This window comes from Lepidothrix coronata, unplaced genomic scaffold (assembly GCF_001604755.1).
Source record: "Lepidothrix coronata isolate B3197 unplaced genomic scaffold, Lepidothrix_coronata-1.0 Scaffold1, whole genome shotgun sequence".
Lineage (NCBI taxonomy): Eukaryota > Metazoa > Chordata > Aves > Passeriformes > Pipridae > Lepidothrix > Lepidothrix coronata.
In genome coordinates, this window is record NW_016690181.1 from 9,514,333 (window position 1) to 9,533,452 (window position 19,120).

Consider the following 19,120-nt stretch of genomic DNA (forward strand, 5'->3'; position numbering starts at 1 on the left):
GGAGCAAATCAAGGCAGCAACCACCCAGCTGAAACTTCCTTGGAGAAAGAGGCAATTCTCATCAAGTTCCCCTAGATAAGTCACTCACCTTGGACTCTACAATTACCTAGGGCAGTTCCCTTCATCCCTCTTCTCCCACTGTAACATCTAGGCTGTTTTGACATTTTTTGGTGAATATAAGGTGCAACACAACACTGGACATCAGACCTCAATAGGCCATAAAATATCATGTTTTAACTGCACGCTTGTGAGGGATTTCCAAGACTCCACAAAGTGTCAAGCTTCCCTTTTTTTGGCCCTCCTCTATTTTGAGTGATCAACCTAGTTCCAACCAAATTAAGAACAGTGTCCCAGCCGAGACACCATACACTGAGAGTCAGCTGAAGACAGAAATTTTTTTGCAGAACTTACAAATCCTAGCGAAAAAAAATCCATGGTTATTATGGCAAGAATGACACAAGCTTAGCTAAAGCAGCACTGCAAACTTAACTGGAACAGTAACAAGAGAAAATTTTGGGGGTGAGGGGGAGCTTTCTTGATGTGATTAGTTACCAAGAGAAAGAGAAAGGCTACCTATCCTTGAAACAACCCACGGATCTGATGAAGAAAATTAGTCTTCTGTCAAAACTACTGAAATCTTCTTGCACTAGCTGGGTTCATCACAGAAAGAGCCATACAGGAAAAACAGCGGAGAAATTAAGGATTTTAGTAATGTCCAGTGGTAACCATTATGTCTTGCATTTTCCAAATGTCCTGTCCCCAGTACACAGGATCAATTCTTACACAAAGAGCAGACAATTTTGATAGGAGCTTTATGGACAGGGGAGAACATGACAAAAAGCTCCAAGTGGTTTCTCAGAGAAAGCAATCAGTCTGCATGCCAGAACAGTTTATATGTGAGGAACTGATTTAATTCAAGCGGATTTAAATTAACCTTAATTCAGGAGCCTGGAGTGGTAACTGGCATATTATTTAGGGGAAAAAAAGAAAGCTTTTTAAAATTTATTTTTTTAAAGAACACTCGGGAGTCCACATCTCTTATTCACCTCAACAAGAAACAAGCACTTTCAAACAGTCTAGACATCATCAATGTTTCTGGGACAGATGATGGTTTAGACTGGGGTTTTGGTTTTTCAAATATAACCTATTTTGCTGGTGTCCAGTACATTACCAATCCCTATCATTTTCATTTCACCATTTTTAAAAAATGGGTATTTAGCCCAGATAATGTTTCAGGAAAATAAGTAGACTATGCAAAGAATCTCAGTCCAGTACTACCTGTGCTATTATGCCTTCCAGTTTCAGAAGCCAGTTGAAAAGATGCACATTGAATAATAATGAAGAGTCTAAGGCAAGTATTTGGGTAGGTTTTTTCTTTGGTTGATTTTGTTGTTGGTGGTGGTGCTTTTAAATGTAAATTACCGATTTTTAAATACCCCTGGGCCAGGGCATACCATAACAATTGTAAGAAGTTAAAAATATCAAACCCAGTTTGTACACATTAGATTGATCACATTTCAGGACTGAGATCTGGCATCTGAAGAGTTTTGTATCCTGACTGGATTGCAACAGGTCAGTAAAACTGTAACAGCACTGAGGCTATAAAAGAGAAAGAAAACATGAATTCCTTAAGAGCAAATGAAAACAAAATTAAAAAAGGCATTGTGGGCAAAATGCACTGCTAAGCAGCTATCATAAATCAATACTCTTAAAACCCCCCAATGAAACAACACTACAGAAGCACTGAACAAAAAGCAGACCCTGGACAAATTCACGGGCTACTATATTCAGTTCTGCAGAGATGTTTAAGTGTCTTGCCACCCTTATTGTTTTTTAATCTTAACTCCAGGGGAAGTTAAAAAGAAGGAGGGGCAGGGGAAAGAAGAGACTAACATGTAATAATAATTTCACAGCAACTGCACCAATTCTGTCGCTAAACTGAATTGCACTTTCCTACACTAAAGGAACCAGTTGGAACAAGGTAGAGCAAAAACCAAAGCTTCATCAAAGAACACACAACCACTAACAGTCCATCCAGTCCATCATCCAGTAGCCAGAAGTACCAGATCAATGGAGTTCATAAAATTCAGTTACTGCTCTACTAGTAAGCACAGTAGCTGCAAGCTTCACTACCAAGCTTTCTAGTCAGAACCTAATTAAACAAATGCTGTTCAACTGCAGTCAACAAGTCACTAGGTTTTGGCATATAAATTACTACATTGAACCAGGGCTTAAATGGTGCTTCAGTCCTTTCACAAGAAAGGGACTGAAAGCCACCTTGCAAAAATAAACAGATTTTGAAGTTGGCAAACTGCACCCCAGTGGGGTTTTTTGTTTGTTTTGGGGTTGGGTTTTTAGAGGTTTTTTTGGAGGGGTTTTTTTCCATTTGGTTTGTTTTGTTTTCTTTCCCCTGCTTATCTCATTTTAAAATTCCAGGTGCAGGAGCAAAACCAGGATGAAAACCGTATTTCCCTTCAGTTTTAAAGCTGCAGGTCATTTCTTATTTCCTGGTGCTTCTCTTGTCCTCATTTTTGCAAAGATTAGAAATCACGGCTGTGCCCTCAAAGAGCAGCTGATCAGTCATCTGAGCTGGAAGGTATCACAGACATAATAAAAAGCAGCACTGCCCAAACACTTTTTCCATCTCCCGAAATGCAGTACAGTTGCCAAACCTTATATAACCTGCTTACACAAAAGAGGCCAGTTGTACAGATGATATAAATCAGTACAAACTTCTCCGATTTCAACAATGTTCTCGAACTTATACAAGCCCATGGCACAAAACAGGAGTTTACAGGAAATTGCTATGAAGTTTAGATTCCTGCACATTTAAAACTAACTTCCACCATCCCACCTTTAAAATTACAAAAACTTCACTGTGAAATTAAATAGCCCCAATGGTTTACAGAAGTGAAAAGAATGGCTATCTTGCATAGCATTAAGCTGCAAATTACTTACTCAAACTACCTTTTCTTTTCTTTTTTTTTTTTTTCAAGCATTGAATTTTGAGACCTGGATGTTCTTGACAAAAAGTATTACATCAAATCCAAAAGCATGCCACAGCAGATAACCTTTACAACTAATCACACTGCATTTAAAGATGTGTACTTAAAGCAAAGCAAACAAACCCCTCAAGAACCAGACTTCTCCACTACAGTTTTCCTACAATGTCTTTTATTCTGATTTATTCTTTTAAAATATATACATTACACATATATAGTACATATATATACTATTTGGCAACTGAGAACAAAGAGGAAAGACATAATTGCCTGTTGACTAATGGATGTTCAAATATTATTGAAGTGCTTACAAGGAAAGAGCACATCTTTCCCTGCTCACCCATATGGGAAGGTGTAAGACACCCTAGTGATTTCTCAAAGTTAGACAAGCACATGTTCAATACAGCTTCAATAGTCAGGTTACATGACAGCATGAAGCTGAAAAAAATCCATGGAGGGAGGGACTCAAGATTTCCAAAACCATTAAGCTGGAGAAGGAGGGCAGCAGTAAGGAGATTATTTGTAAGGATTTCCCAGGGAAAAAAAACCAAGAAGTTGCACATGTTTTTCATGTTATGCACTTTCCCCTCTAAAAGAACGTCCAGCACGTTTGTATGCAAGAACTACAGAAAACAGAAAACCAACTTATCCAGTCAGGTTCTGAATATCTCTAAGGTTGGAGACTCTACAACCTCTCTGGTCACCTGTTCCTGTGATTCATCACTCTCTCAGCAGAGAAGTATTTTTTTTCACTTATGCAGAACTTTCTCTACTTCAGTTTGTCCCTTTTGCCTCTAGTCCTTTCACAGGGTACTACTGAGAAGAGTCTAGCTCCATACCTTTATTCCTTCACATCATGTATTTATACACATTGATGAGATCCCCTGAACCTTCTGTTTTCCAGGGTAAACAATCCCAACTCAACCAGCCCTGCCTTCTGTGGTGGATGATCCAGCCCCTCAAAGACTTTTGTGGCCCTTTATTAGGCTCGCACCAGCATGCTCTTGTTTCTCTTGTGCTGAGGAGCACAGAACTGGACATAGGACTACAAGGATTGTTTCACCACCACTGAGCAGAAGGAGAGGTTGACCTCCCTTAATCTGCTGGCAACGCTCCTTCTAATGAAGCTCAGGATGCTGTTGGCTTTCTTTATAGCAAGGGCATATTGCTGGCTCATATTCAGCTCAGTGACCCCAGGTGCCCTTCTTCTTTCACAAGATGTGATTTAGTTTAGGAAAGGGAAAAATAGTTCAAATCTCACTACATTCAAACTATTTTAAGACACACTGCAGACACTCAAAATTCATGGTATCCTCATATCAAAAAGTGCAGAATGAACTGTTGAACTCTCCATCAGTTTGTGAGCTAGACTTAACTAAGTCTACCTGAAGTTAAACCTAGATTTCGTCCTCTCGCTATAAGGTACATTGAATTAAAACATTTCAGGACAGTCCAAGAAATTACAACTACACATTGTACTGACTTAACAGAAGATGGGGTCCAGCAAACATACTGGACAACAGTAACCCAATCGTGCAAGTCAGATGTTGGCTCTCTTATCCACAGATCTCCGACTTTAAACATTTAGCTCAAGCCAATGCATTTTATGCTTCAGTGTGTTGATGCAGTCTAACTCAATGTTCAGGGAAAAGTACACTCCAGCTATAGACAGGAATTTGTCAAGGCATGCAATCTAGGCACATTCATTTGCATGCTTGTATTTTTAAACACAATAACAAACAAAACCCCATGTAAGTACACCTTCAACAGGTTATGTGGAAAAATTCTTACTTTAGCTTATATTATTGCTTAATTTTACAACAACAAAAAAAATTAGAAACATGCTTTGACTTAAACCAAAGCGACCCATTCATGACAAACAAAATGGTGCCAGTCCAGTCAGACCAACAAGTTGTATATGCCATGATTTTCACCCTGTGCAGCCATAAACTGCACTCATCAAGTCATCTAATCAAAGAGAATCCCAGCTTCCATCATCTCTTTGGTCTCAGAGCCAAACCTACATTCCTGACTTCACCTGAGAAACTACTGCAACACACAATGGCACTTTGACCACTAAAGCCATCCTTCTCTTCCCTTAAGAAATGGTGTAGAAATTAAAAAGGTAAGAATACGATTCCCACACCGCTTAATAAGACTAAATGTATACAGGACAAAAAAGGATCAGTCTCCAAGATTCAGGACATGAGGAATCACAGAACCTGTAGTAAAAGAAGAGTGCTAACAGGGGAGGGAGTTCAACAGGGTTAAGAAGTCTACACATTTCCACCTCATTCCCATGCAATTTGGGAGGCAAGTAAATCACTTTTTTCTGTCATCTCTGAAAAGACAGTTCTGCTCTCAAATGAAACAAAAGGTCTTTGAACAATTTATGGGCTTTAGTCATCTCTATAAGCAGGAAAAGGGAGAAATAAGAAAGAGACCAAGGAAACATTTAAGGCAAGGCTGTCACCATCAAGGACACCTATCTGAAAATTAAAGTAAATAACACTTCCCACAAGAACTTCAAGTTTCTTATGCACGAGACCATTTGCAGCTATTTGGATACACAACATATCAAAAGCTTTCCAACTCCCAGAAATTTCAGCCACACCAAGATACTGGATATGACTCCTAACCAATTTCACAGCTGAGTACTTTTCTTCCATTTTAAGAAAACAAGTGTGCTATTCATACATTCAACATCATTACAGACTTTTAAATAACTAACCAAAAGCTTCAAAATAATTTTCTACTTGCAATTAATTACTAGAGGTACAGGATATAAACTAATCTCTAGCTTTCAAGGCAGCAATAATCATGTTTAGCTCAAAACCAGGGCATCTTATGCATTTGAACCAAGTAGCCATGAGTTAAAGGAAGAAGTTCTAAAAAGCATAGTCTTTACTCGTGCCATGTTTCATGGTTTTTTTCTCTACTATTTGCAACACTCACAAGTTTTTATGCAGTATTCCCCCTCCTCTCAACTATTCCAAAGAAGATCAGATGATACACTGTTTAAAATATTTCATCATTCACACTCAACTGAATCAAAATATTCAAAGCCTTAGTCTACTGCAGCTCACGAAGATCAGGCTTCAGCATACAGAGATCCCAATAAGTTCAACACAGCAAGCCAATATGCTTAACCTTCTGTCTACTGTTGTGTGGGACCAAGGTCCCAGGGAATCATCAGTAAACACCACTGCAGTTTTATTGAAGTGCTGCTATAAACACAGTTGTGAGTTATGTAGGAACAGCTAACAGGTCTGGTTCATGGTTTTGCTGTGACACTGAGGAAACACTGGATTAACAACCAGGTACATCTGAGGCATTTAATTTTAGGTTCTGAACTGAAAGTTTTCTATTTGTGATAGCTGTCCCTTCTATATCCATTTTTTAATATCCCACTTGTCCACTGCTAGTCCACTGGTACTGGCAATGCCTCTGCCCAACAGACCCACACCGTGTCATGAAAGACTTTTAAGAACCAAAATGAGGGAGAAAATGTAGAAAGAGGTTTGCAGCTTTCCTCCAGTAAGTCAAACCAATTTGAAGTTCCTTGCTTTCCCCCTCCACAAACATCATTTCTACAGACACCACTAGAGTTAGGTATGGCAAATTCAACAACCCCAGTGACTATACCAAGTGATAACTGCAGTTACACTCCCACCAAAAAACACTCAAGACAGGATGCCTTTTCTTGAAGCAATTAATTTTTATCTTTCTTTAAAACAATCATTTCATAGATGTCTGATTCACCTCTTGGTGCTTCAGCAAACAAAGGGGGCAGAAATTTTTCAAGCATTATTGTCTGTTGAATAGGCCAAGCTATAGAAAATACAGCCTAAACTTGAACAGTTAGCTTGGTCCAGAAGGTAACACAGCAGCCATCATAGAACTAGTAACAAATTTAAGATTTACATTAACCAAAGTAAATATTTTTAATACATTGTAGGCTTTAATAATGTGAACTAACTACTTCATTAAGCACTTTGTGAAAATCAGATATGAGGATTATGGATATGCTACAGCTTCCCAGAATCAGAACATTTAAAACATAGCAAGCCTTGAGATTCATATATTATAGATTTAATGATCCTTGACAACACACATTCTAGGCTCTTCAGATCTAAGACCTTCCCTACAGGACTGAGAATTAAGTCATTTGTTTTGGCTACTCATTCATGCAATCTTTTGAAAATTTCTTTTCAGGAAACTGAAGTTTGCTTGCCTTGACACATGATAAAAACTTGCTTCTAAAATGCAATCCAGCTTCTTCAGACATTGTTCATGATATTTACGTTCTTTGCACTACATTGTATAGAATTTGAGCTAATTCTTTAGTTGAGCTTGAGCAAAATCTTTACATACAATAAATTCAGTTTTTTTAGAAGTTGCTGTTCTAAAAACACAGAAATACTTATGCAAAGGCTGCAAACTCAATAAACCACCAACACTATCAAATCCCCCATCAGCAGTCTACCTAGCAAGAATGTATATAAATGCTAATGTTCTCCAAAACAATACCAAGAATTTCAGCCTCATGTCCTTCATTACAAAAACTCAGCTTCACGTAACCTACACACCAGAACTGGGATCTGAATGTTCAAAACAAAATGTTAGCAAATTGGCAGAAAAATGTTTCGTGCTTTCCTCCGTCTGCTTAGTTTATCCTTCATTTCAGGGAAGAATAATTGGATTATTGCATGTTCTGCTTCCTTTGATTCCTAGAATGTATAGTGGATCCACCAAGAAAGTTTTAAGGTGTATGGGAAAAAAAAGCTATGTTACATATTAAGCAGCCACCTGTTAATTATGATAATGTATAAGAGCATCAGTAAATCCCGAACAATTAATGATTTTCACTACCTCTGGGAAAAGTAGAGACACACGGATGACCTGCAAGTGTCTCATAGTGTGTCTTAAAGAAGAGACATTTTAGAAATGCTCTCAGAGAAGTGGTCACAGCACCAAGCCTGACAGCAGTTCAAGAAGCATTTGGACAATACTCTCAGGCACATGGTGTGACTCTTGGGGATGGTCCTGTGCATCCACTGCATCCACTTATGAGATGTCAACCCAGCACCGGCATGTCATGCACTCTCTCTGATCTATCTCATCATAAAATACTCAACACTATATTCTCTCTTTAAATATACAACTGAACTCTAAATCTAAAGTGAGTTTTAAGCATTAATTAATTCTGCATAGACTACTTGCTGCCAGGATAACACAGGATTCCTGCTAACTTATTTAAAATACCTTCATACAGCAATTTGCTATGGGAAGAATTCATTTCACCTACAGGCATCTGTAGTGAAGACAGGATTAAAAGGACAAGAACTCCTCTGGAAAAGTCCTCTGGTCCAACAAAGTCACTCCACTTTCCCTTTCACTGATGATGGCTGTACCTTTCCAACAGTTATCCGAGGTATACAGGTAGTTTCCAGCATTTGACATATCAACAAAACTAAGGATTTTGTTTCTTTGGGTACACACAATTTCATTTAGCACTTGTATGCCCTTTACATATTAATCATAAATGTACCCATAACTCCACACATTCATCTGGGAAGTCTTATGCTGGAAACACTACAAAAACAACTGGACAAAGTCCCAGTCTGTAGCATGGCAGTTGATGACATGGCAATTTTAAGTTGCTCTCTGTTGCTTAGTTTCAATTTTTACTTCTTACACACCTGAAGCAGGTAGTTTCTCAAAAAACTGTCTGTCTCCCAGAGCAGGATAAACCACAAAGTACTTTATATTTGTGGCTTATCCCAAGCCCTTGCATTAACTCAGCATCACTTCGCAAAGAGGCCAGACTCAGTGAAAATGTCAGTTGATGCCTGATTTTCTTACAGGCGAGAAACCTACCTACATATACTATATGGGAAGACAAAGTGATCTCTGAGAAAAGTGTCGTGAAAATGGCAGCAAATTAGTGGCAAACCACCTCACTTGTGTAGATCTGTGCACACAAGAGAAGTGCACCTCGCTTCTCTTTCATGGTTATCACAAGGGTCCATCTAGCACAGCAAATCTTCAGTGATCACTGACACAAATGCCAAGCCCAAAGTACTATTTGTGCACAGGGACAGCAAACAGCACATGTGAAATGGTGGGGAGCATTGAAGAGGGAGGGAGGAACCATACAGATACACAAGTATTTTCAAGAGCACTAGAAATTGCACATCCAGCCTGCTTTCTTATTACTTACTAACCTGGTCACCCTATCACATTGGGAATACCCAGTTTCACCTGGACTCTTTTACTTGCTGGCTCAAACATGATTATTCAATATCATCACTTAAAAATATTCTGATTTTGTTTACCAGAGCATAGTTCCTGTTTCAACTCATGCAGATTTACACATTTTACTGTCTTCATTAAATAGGCATCACATATTAAATCAAGTTAACTTACCAGACAAGATAACTGAGAAAATAATAATAATACAAAAAATGCTTGGAAATTTAATTACCTTTCAGAAGTGCAATGGAATAAGTTAGTAATTATACCAGTTGAATATTTGGCTTGGCACCTAAGAACAGTTCTATTTTTCTCCTTGGCTCAGTGTCTGGGCTACCATTACTTGCCACAAAATATTTAAGCTCAAACATACAGAGTTCAGTTACAGAACTTGAGAAAAATACCTTGGGAAAATGTAAAATGAAACAAAAGGCTGTGTTTTTCTTTCTTTTCAGAACTAAAAAGTCAACATAAATCACTACTGTATCCATTTAAGCATTTAAGCCAAATTAATATTTACCCATGAGCAGGATCCAAAGCTATTGCCCTGGGCTGATCAAGGTCTTGCCAGAAGAGGACTTTTCTAGATGTTCCATTGAGATTAGCTACTTCTATCCTATTGGTTTCTGAATCCGTCCAGTAAAGTTTTTTCCCAATCCAATCACACGCCAGGCCATCCGGGGAAACCAGACCAGAAATGATGACATTCTGTACCACATTCCCGGTTTGGTTAATGTAAGTTTGCTTGATGGCTTCTTCACTCACATCTGTCCAGAAAACGATGCCTTGTGAATACTGGAAGTCAACTGCAGCAGCATCCTCTAAACCACTGACCACCACAGTGGACTCCAGCTTCGTGCCTCCAGCATCCACAAGTCGAACGTCCCGCCGGTTGGCAAAAAGCAGAAGGGGAGATGCTACAGAAGAAAAAAACAGAAAAACATGTCAGTATTATTGCCATCTACAGATGTTAAAGCACTGAGTGTATGTGGCAGAGGAGGATTTGTTTTCCCAGATCAGTGGGGCATGGATTACAGAAGTTGTTTCACATAAGTGAAAAATGCACAGTATCTAAAAGCCTCTTCCTTCCATATGTCAGACAAAGGTGTAAAAGTGAGATGGAAGAGCAGGCCCAATTCTTTATCTATAGGACATGAATAGCGTCTTCAACACAGTTGGGAGTTCGAACTGAGACTTCTCAACAATACCTTCTGTCAACCCACAAACCTACATTTAGAACAAATTAAGTCTTCCTGGTCTAAAAGCTTGGTTCAACCAGTTGAATTAGTAACAACACACAGAAAGCAGGTTCTGATGCCTTTTAGTAACAGGCTGAAAGCTAACAGCACTAGACACAACACCCTGAAATGCTCCTACCAAGTGCCCTCCCAGATGGCAAAAATTGTGACAGAGTTTCAGAACTACTGTCTTCTCTACTGCTCCACAATGCAAGAGAAATTCAAGACAAAGTTTGAAGGCGGACAGGGATGTGGGTTGTGGAAGTTTGTAGAGACTGCCAGAGGCAGCCAGAGCAAAAGCACAAATGTTCTCTAACTTCCCCAACCTCCCCCCTGGTTCTTCTAACTCAAGCAGTAGCTGCTGGAGTTCTACACCAGTCAACTGCTGACTCTTAACTTCATACATAACCATTTCACTGCTTCCAATGCACACTCTGCAGAGGTCCAGTTACTTGCCACTCAACTCAAAGAACAACATACAGAATAGAGCAGCATATAGTATATATTCTATGGCTTCAAGCCTGTTATATAAATACCTTTAGTTTCAAACTCATGTTATTGTATGTAATATATGAGAGTTACCTCTTGATATTGTCTTTTAGATTCAATTCCTCCTGCACTTTTAAAAGAAGACAGTTTATACAGGGTCTGAGTTGCAGGTCTGTGATGCTGGCAGCCCTGCCAAATGCTATTCTGGCTCTGGCTACATTCTCACTGGAGAGTGTGTGTGCCACTGCACAGGCAAAAGTGAAGTTTATCTTTGACAAAAGCTTATGTTTTTATGTGCAGGCCAAGGACCTCAGCATCTACAATCCAACTTCAGATGAATTCAAAAACATGTATAAAAATTCAGACTTTTTATTATTATTCTGCATGGCCTTTCTTTTCCCCCCAAGTCAGGAAAGAGATTGTTTTATTTTTCTTTTCAGAGGAACACTATGTTGATGTAATAAGGAAAATTTAAATCAGCTGGTGGTTTTAGTGAGGATCTTGGACAGCAAAGACAACCCTTATCACTGATGTTTCATTGAAAACATAGTATCTTTGTATTCTACAATATCTAACTCAAGAAAATTCATACAGCTTGAGGAGAATTACTTGTTAAGAAATGAAGTTTCAGGATCCCTCATATTTCATTTCCTAACATGCCAAGTCCTTCTCTCGGCCATCCTTAAAAACACCAGGAATAGTATCATGAGACCCTGACAGGTTAGTTATTGAAAACAGACGAAAAAGCATCTTAGAATGCCAAACGCTCGTTTTGTTCTCTGCAACTCATTGGTTCCCCATAACGATGTCTGTTTTAAGTGGCACTGTATCAAACCATTTGAACATTTGGAAAGTCTGATGTTAGCAGGCTCTAAGTCACAAATTCTTTGAGGCAGAGAACTTCTCAAGTTATGCACACTGCCTCACAAAACCAGCCCCATATCCGATCAAAGATCAAAACTGTAAAAAGCAAAAAGTCTACGTAGAAATTTAAAAAAAAAAATGTTCCAAAAATGTGTTTAGAGGAATATGAATAGATGGGTTTTCATCTGGACATTTCCAAGCTGAAGCCATTATTAATGCTACTACAAAGAAAAAGGCAACCTGAAATATCAAGTCCAATCAACAGCAGAGGAACTCAACAGCTTCTTAACTAAAGATCAGACATGAACAATGTCTAATCCAATCAGTATCAACATTATCCCAGCTCCCTTTCCCTTTCAAGGGATTTCTTCCCCACTGATGTACACAGTAGGGCAACAGCATACAGATAACGCATTAACCACCATGTTCTCTGTCACTTCTGTGCTTCAGAGTCGTCCTGATTGAAGTGCAGCTGCATTGTGTTGGCTACGAACACCCAGCAGGGAAATCACACTGCCCTGCTAGCACTTGTGTTAAAATTTTACTGCGCTATACACCCACATAAACTGATTGATTATTGAGAATGGCCAGACTTTATCCCCTTTAAGAACATAAGTATTCAATTTCCTTTGGAAATAAATAAAAAGAGAAGGCAGAACTCTGATTTTTAAAACTATATTCACTTCTCTGCTCCTCCCCACCAGCCTATTTTATTCAGTCCAAATTTTATAAAAAGTGGTTACAAAACTCTTCTAGACCAATACAGGTTGGGAAAACACCCAAACAAACAAAACAAAACAACTAAAAGACAACAACTCCAACAAAAAAAAAAAGTGACCAAAACAACTAACTGCTTCTCAACACTAATTCTTGCCTGGAATGCTGCTGAAGAAACCATGTGTCTCCCACCTTTGAAAATAAAGCAAAAGTCAGAAGAGCAATAAAATGCTCTGATTCCATGGCCTTGCATTTATCACTTAGGTCAGAATGTGATGGCTCATTAGCAGGCAAAGTTAGTCCTGGTAACTCTACAGTTTTGACTAAATACAGCCCCCAAGATTTCCCAAGAAAAGTTCATGGACCTTTTAAAATTTTCAACTTTCCCTGTTAGTAAGCAGTAAATCTGAAAGAGGCAGCCAAGACAGCAAATGCATTTCTGAAAAAATCAATGCATAGCATTTAGTTTCATAGAATTACTAAATGCAACAGAAATTCAAAGGACACATTCGTACTCTATGCAATTACAACCAACAGGATTTTTAAGGCATAAGAATGAGAAAGAAAGCTCAAAAAGCTTCAAAACAAATGGCATTGACTAAAAACTTAGTTGCTGTGCCACTAATAAACCATCCTAGAAATGTAAGATCATCCCACCGATACATGGTGTAAGTTGGTTTATTTTGAATCCTGCATGTATGTAGAATCAAAAGTTCATTCTCAAGAACACAAAGTCCACTCTTCTTTCAAAACATGCTGTATTCTCAATCCTGAACTGGGCCTGATGGTCTAGAGAACACTCTTATCCTTGATGCATTTAATTCTTTACTGCAAAACTCTTGGCAAGGCAAACTGAAAGGCCAGTTAACAGTAGTTTCTGAAGAGAGAGATCACAGAATCACAGAATATATGGAGTTGGAAGAAACCCACAACGACCATTGAGTCCAACTCTTAGCCCTGCACAGAACCATCCCCAAAAGTCACACCAGGTACATGAGAATATCATCCAAACACTTCTTGAACTCTGTCAGGCTTGGTGCTGTGACCACTTCCCTGAGAAGCCTGTTCCAGTGCCCAACCACCCTCTGGGTGAAGAACCTTTCCCTGATATCCAACCTAAACCTCCCCTGACACAGCTTCAGGCCATTCCCTCGGGTCCTGTCCCTGGTCACCACAGAGAAGAGATCAGTGCCTGCCCCTCCTCTTCCCCTCATGAGGAAGTTGTGATGAGGTCTCCCCTCAGCCTCCTTTTCTCCAGGCTGAACAGACTAAGTTGATTGGGGGAGACCCAAAAAAACTAGTAATAACTTTGACTACCATTAACCTTCCAATGAGCTTATTTGTTTCACAACAAGAGGAAATATCCCTTACTTGAGAAGGTATTCCGTGGTTAGAAAGCTAGGAGACTCAAAGGAATGCTCAGTGTTGTGCTCTGTTTTGATCAGCAGTACTCCTGACAACTGCAAATTGTTTGAAAAGGGAAACACCAGTTTCTATTTTGAAAAAATAAAAAAATAAACAGTAAAAGGATGCACACTGAATGTGGAGGACAAACTGTTTATATTCAGTCTATTACTGCCCAATTGAAATGACAACATTTTAATGTAGTCTCAAAAAAAATACATTCTTTTTCAGTAAAACTACAAAATTATAACAGTTCATTTGTCCATAATACGCAATATTTAAAACCTCTGTATACACATGGAGTTCATAATCCTTGGACAAAGCAAAAAAAGAACCTGAAATCTCACAAATTATGAAATAAACTCTAAACAGATAATAGCCTAAACTATAGAAAGTTATAGACTTTCCTCTTGTAGCAATTCTACAATCTTATTTGGATCGTGCAGTACTCAATCAAAACCACTTCATTCTAAAGACATACTACTTCTATTCAAAACCCCACCAATTTTCCAGTGGTTTTCAGCTAACTGGAAAACACACCCTTGACTTGACAATGGAGTGAGCTATCTACACACAGGCTTACTGTGCAACAGTGTGAAAATAGAGCTTCTCATCAGTCTATTAACTGAAGAACAGGAAACACTCCCAATCAGGCTGGGTAGGAATCAAGCAAGGGTTCAATTTCCAGCTTTGCTCTCGATCCCTTTGAATGCTCATGGGCAAATCTTCTGTTCCTTGTCTGTGGTCAGTTACTAAATTTTAATTATTTTACCTGCATCAGGAAAGTTGTCTTGTGCAGACACAATATAAGACTGAAGGATTTGTACACCATAATTTGTACACCATAATTCATTTAGTTGACTGCTATAAACAGAATCAGTTTTAGCACAACTACCATAGTTCTCTTACCATCATCTCTATCACATTCATAAGTGATACAAAAAAGCATTTTTTAATGCACTGAGGCTTAAGACTCCTCTGCACTTCATACATAAAAGCACAGTAATGATCTTTCTTTTTCTCTGCCTTCCATCCATCTCTGTTAAAAACATAAGCTGAGAGAAGTATGGCAAGTCTACTGCCATCTGCCCACCTTTAAGTACCTTCCAAAAGAACAAGCTTTCTGATTGCTTCTGAATTCAGTCATTAACTTTCACTGTTTTAATTGTACCAATCCCACCTAGAGCATTTAAATTTTATTTAGTGCTTCAGGGGTACCCATTAGCCCCAGCAAAGTGACATGGAACAAACAACTAAAAAATGCACTACATGATCTTTGTTATTAGTTTCAGTAATAGTTTTCTAAAAACCAGTTTGACAGGGCTCACCATACATATTAAGACTCAGATGATCACGAATGATAATCAACAGTGCATTTGTCATCAGTTGTTGGTTTGTTGCAAAGCTGCAACAGTTCTAAGACAAGCTGAGAAAGAGTTTTAAAAAGTTATATTTATACACTGCTTCATACTTGTTGACATGCTTACATTTTGTCTCCTTCCCCTTAAAGTCAAAATAGAAAGACATGAGAATACTGAGGCACGTGCATGATTTCTACTCTTGAAAGCACTAGAAGCACAGAACAAACACAAACCCTATGTACAGCACAGGAGAAAAGCCTTACTTAACATTTCTTAAACCAGTTAACTAGGCTAAAGGTCATGGAAAGGTTTAACTGTGCTTTTAAGAAAAGCGATTGAGGATCTTGGGAGCCTGGTACACAACATAAAATGAAGATCTCATTTTAATAAGCATACAAGCAAAAACAGCCATCCAAAATTACAGTATGTGCACCAACTTATATTTTAAATATTACTTCAATTTTTAACAGGACAATTGCAATGGAGACCTCTGTGGTTAAGCCATCTGTACTGCTGGACAGAGAGAACAGCACAATTCTTGCAGCAGTCGATGTCCTAAACCACAAAAACGCTTATTACCGAGGAGCTAAAACCCCCACACACCCCTGCCACAGGCACACAAGATGGTAAAAAATAAACATGTCAAAACTTTTGCAAGCAAGGGTGTACCTTCTTATGGAAATTCTAAGACAGGATATGGAGTAAGCATGCATCAGTTTTCTATACTTAAAAATAGCTGCTATGCAGAAACAAGACCATGTAGGTAGGGTCCTAGCAGCTATAAATTAATTGAAGAAACCAGTTCTGCAGCACAAAATGATCCCTCTTGTCTAGCTCTACTCTTTGGAGCATAAGGAGGCTTAGATCTTGGATGTCATAGAATCACAAAATGGTTTGGGTTGGAAAGTTCCTTAAAGATCATCTAGTTCTAACCCACCTGCCATGGGCAGGGACACTTTTCAATAGGCTGCTCAAAGCCTCATCCATCATGGCCTTGAACACTTCCAGGGATAGGGCATCCAAAACTCCTCTGGGAAACCTGTTCCCAGTCTCACCACCCTGACAGTAAAGAATTTCATCTTAATATTCAATCTAAACCTCAAACTTTTGTTACCCATACTTGTTCAGAACTAAAGAACAAACACTTCACCTCCCTCCTCAGCCTGTTAAGACATCTTGGTTGGTTATAGGAAACACTAACTTGTTTATTGCCTGGTCACACAGCATGTCCGCATTGAACTATTCTGAGACTGAATATAGGAAATTAAGGGCCTCAATGTGGTATGAGTATGCTAGCAAAGTCCACCCTGTTACCCTTTCTTTGCAAAGGTGGTGGGTGGATTGTGAATGAATCCCTTATTGGATTGAGTTTCTATACTGGATCCAGAGATCTGAGTTAGAAATGGATGTTTGTGGGGTGACAGTACTGGGAAGAAAATTGGGAGATGTAGATTCAGTTATAATTCTACCAGATCACCCTGGTCAAATACTGCTCCTCTTTCCATTGATTCTGCAAAACCAAATACTTACATTGTTTTGTCAGTGAGAAAGTTTCATATTTTAATTAAGGATTCTTTAAAGTACAAACTTGTATTTTGTCTAATACCATAGGATACTAGCTTCAATTCCATAACAGTGTTTACCATATTCAACCCACACCTGGAGCTGTCAGCTGACTCATGACAGTTTTCTTTGCGAGAATTAATATGGCACTCTGCTTGTACTCACAAAAATTGGAAAGAGCCTGTCCACTGAGATTTTTGGTATTTTCTGATTTTAGAATAAGCAGAAGTGGCACTGAAGTAGTCTCTTACGTAGCTTTGCCAAAATGGGTAAGTGCAGAGGCAGTGCTTAAAAATAGGGTGGGGGGATGTGACGGGAAAAAAATATACTTGGATATTTCACATTCTGTGATACAGAGCGCACGACAATAATTTTGCTGTTGTTATTCTAAATGCAATAGGTGTGGATTTCCCCTCACCCCCATGGTATGCTCAGTAGAGTTTTAAACCTGCAGAAGAAACTGAAGATTTGTCCTACTTCTGCATAAAGTTGTTTAGAAGAATGCAGACAAAAGGGTGACTTCCTTGAACATCTAAACATGACTTTTGCTGCGAATAACAGATCAGGTCAATCCATGAACAGAAAAAACATCTGCAGTGTCCTGTTTTTAGATTCTGGATGTCAACGGGAGCAAGGTTTTTTTCTGGTTTGGTTGGTTGGTTTTTTTCTTTTTCATTTTGTTTTATTCCTCCTTGGTTTGGCAGACAACTGTCTGGCCAATAATAGTAGATTACACTGCTATGAGGGTTCCAAACTTTTAATGGATAAAACAGTGGTTCTACATAATTTGGAAAATTTAGCTTGCAAATTTTCTCCAGGACTTGAACAAATACAGGCTTGACAAAGGTATGCTTGTTTCTGACCTGAATTGTTTCCAATTTTTAGTTCCAGTTCCAGATGTTACATTAACTCCAAAAGACACAAATCTCAAGAAAGCTGAAAAAAGATATTTTACTTCTATCTCCACTAAACATACAATCTGTACCCCTGAAAATATATTTGCACACTGCAGTAAAAGACTCAGAAATAGCATGTGCTGGATTCAGCTGCTGGTAAACATTATTCATTGGAACAGAAGTGTAGTCAAGTCAGATGTGGAAGACTCGAATGTTGGTTCCACAATTGGTGTGGTTTTCTTCTAGCATTTAAGAATAATCCCAAATAAAACAACCTTGTTAAATGGAACCCGCCACATGATACTGGGCTTTAAAGGGTGTGAACTTGGGAGAAGTTGTTAGTGCCAAGTTGTAGACAGGACTTCTGATTTTTGTGCAAGTCTCATGACTATGTTTCAGTCAAATATTCAAGACTGAGATTTTATGAGCTTGTTAGGAAGGAGTACAAAAAGAAGATGAGGTGAAAAGAAGTATTTAAGATAAAATCTGGAACACTGTGCTTGTATTTATATCACTGATAATATTTAATTTACCTCGTCAAATGCAGCAAATAAACAGAGTAACCTGCTGCAAGCTTTTCAAATCACTGCTTGCTGGAGATGATTCTGCTTTAGCCGAGAACATTGGTCGAACAAAATCAATTCCTTATGGCTCCTTTTGTCTTTTTAAGGTCAATGTTTGTCCTGCAAGTTATCTGGAGCAAAAAGGAAGATTGTATGCTCTATTCATTATTATTATTATTATTATCATCTGTTTTTCAGTGCTGTGGGGGCAAAGACATGGCACTTCTCATAATTTAGCTTTATCCCAAACAGCTATTAAAAAAACACTGGATTTGTTAGAAAAGAAAGCGTGTTCAGGATACTACCATCTTTACTTCCATTTTTTTGTCAGAAGTTGGCTATGGGTCAGAAAAAAAATAATCTGACTTGTTTTATTTTTAAGTTAAAATGATTATAGTATATTGCAAACTGAGTTGAAGAATCAACTCTTCCAAAGTCAGGAGGGAACTGCTAATTAAAGAGGTGTCACAATGTCATTTAATACAGTTGTTTTGATAAACTCATTTAATGTGCCTTTGGTGATCAGTGTAATGGAATAGGATCCTATGCTCTTTGGGGCATGCCTGCACTCTGCTGTTAATGCAAATTAATGCCAGCATTATCTTCAATGGCATTGCTGTTCACACACTTGCAAAGCGCATGGTTAGCTTGAATTGATCTGAGTAATGCAGGTAAGTGAATATTGCTCATTAACTGATTACATTCTTGCTTTACAGGGTAGATCACATTCTATTACCATTTATCTGGCAGCCATCATCTGCAACTGTG

General features: G+C 38.5%; 1 protein-coding gene across 1 annotated transcript in view; it reads right to left on the reverse strand.

Moving 5' to 3' along the window:
* The window catches only part of LRP5 (LDL receptor related protein 5), a 134,746-nt gene that overhangs the window by 94,428 nt on the left and 21,198 nt on the right, over positions 1-19,120 (reverse strand). The window contains exon 2 of the mRNA XM_017810915.1: positions 9,778-10,174. Coding sequence (XP_017666404.1) covers positions 9,778-10,174 — 397 coding nt within the window. The remainder of the gene's footprint in view (positions 1-9,777; positions 10,175-19,120) is intronic.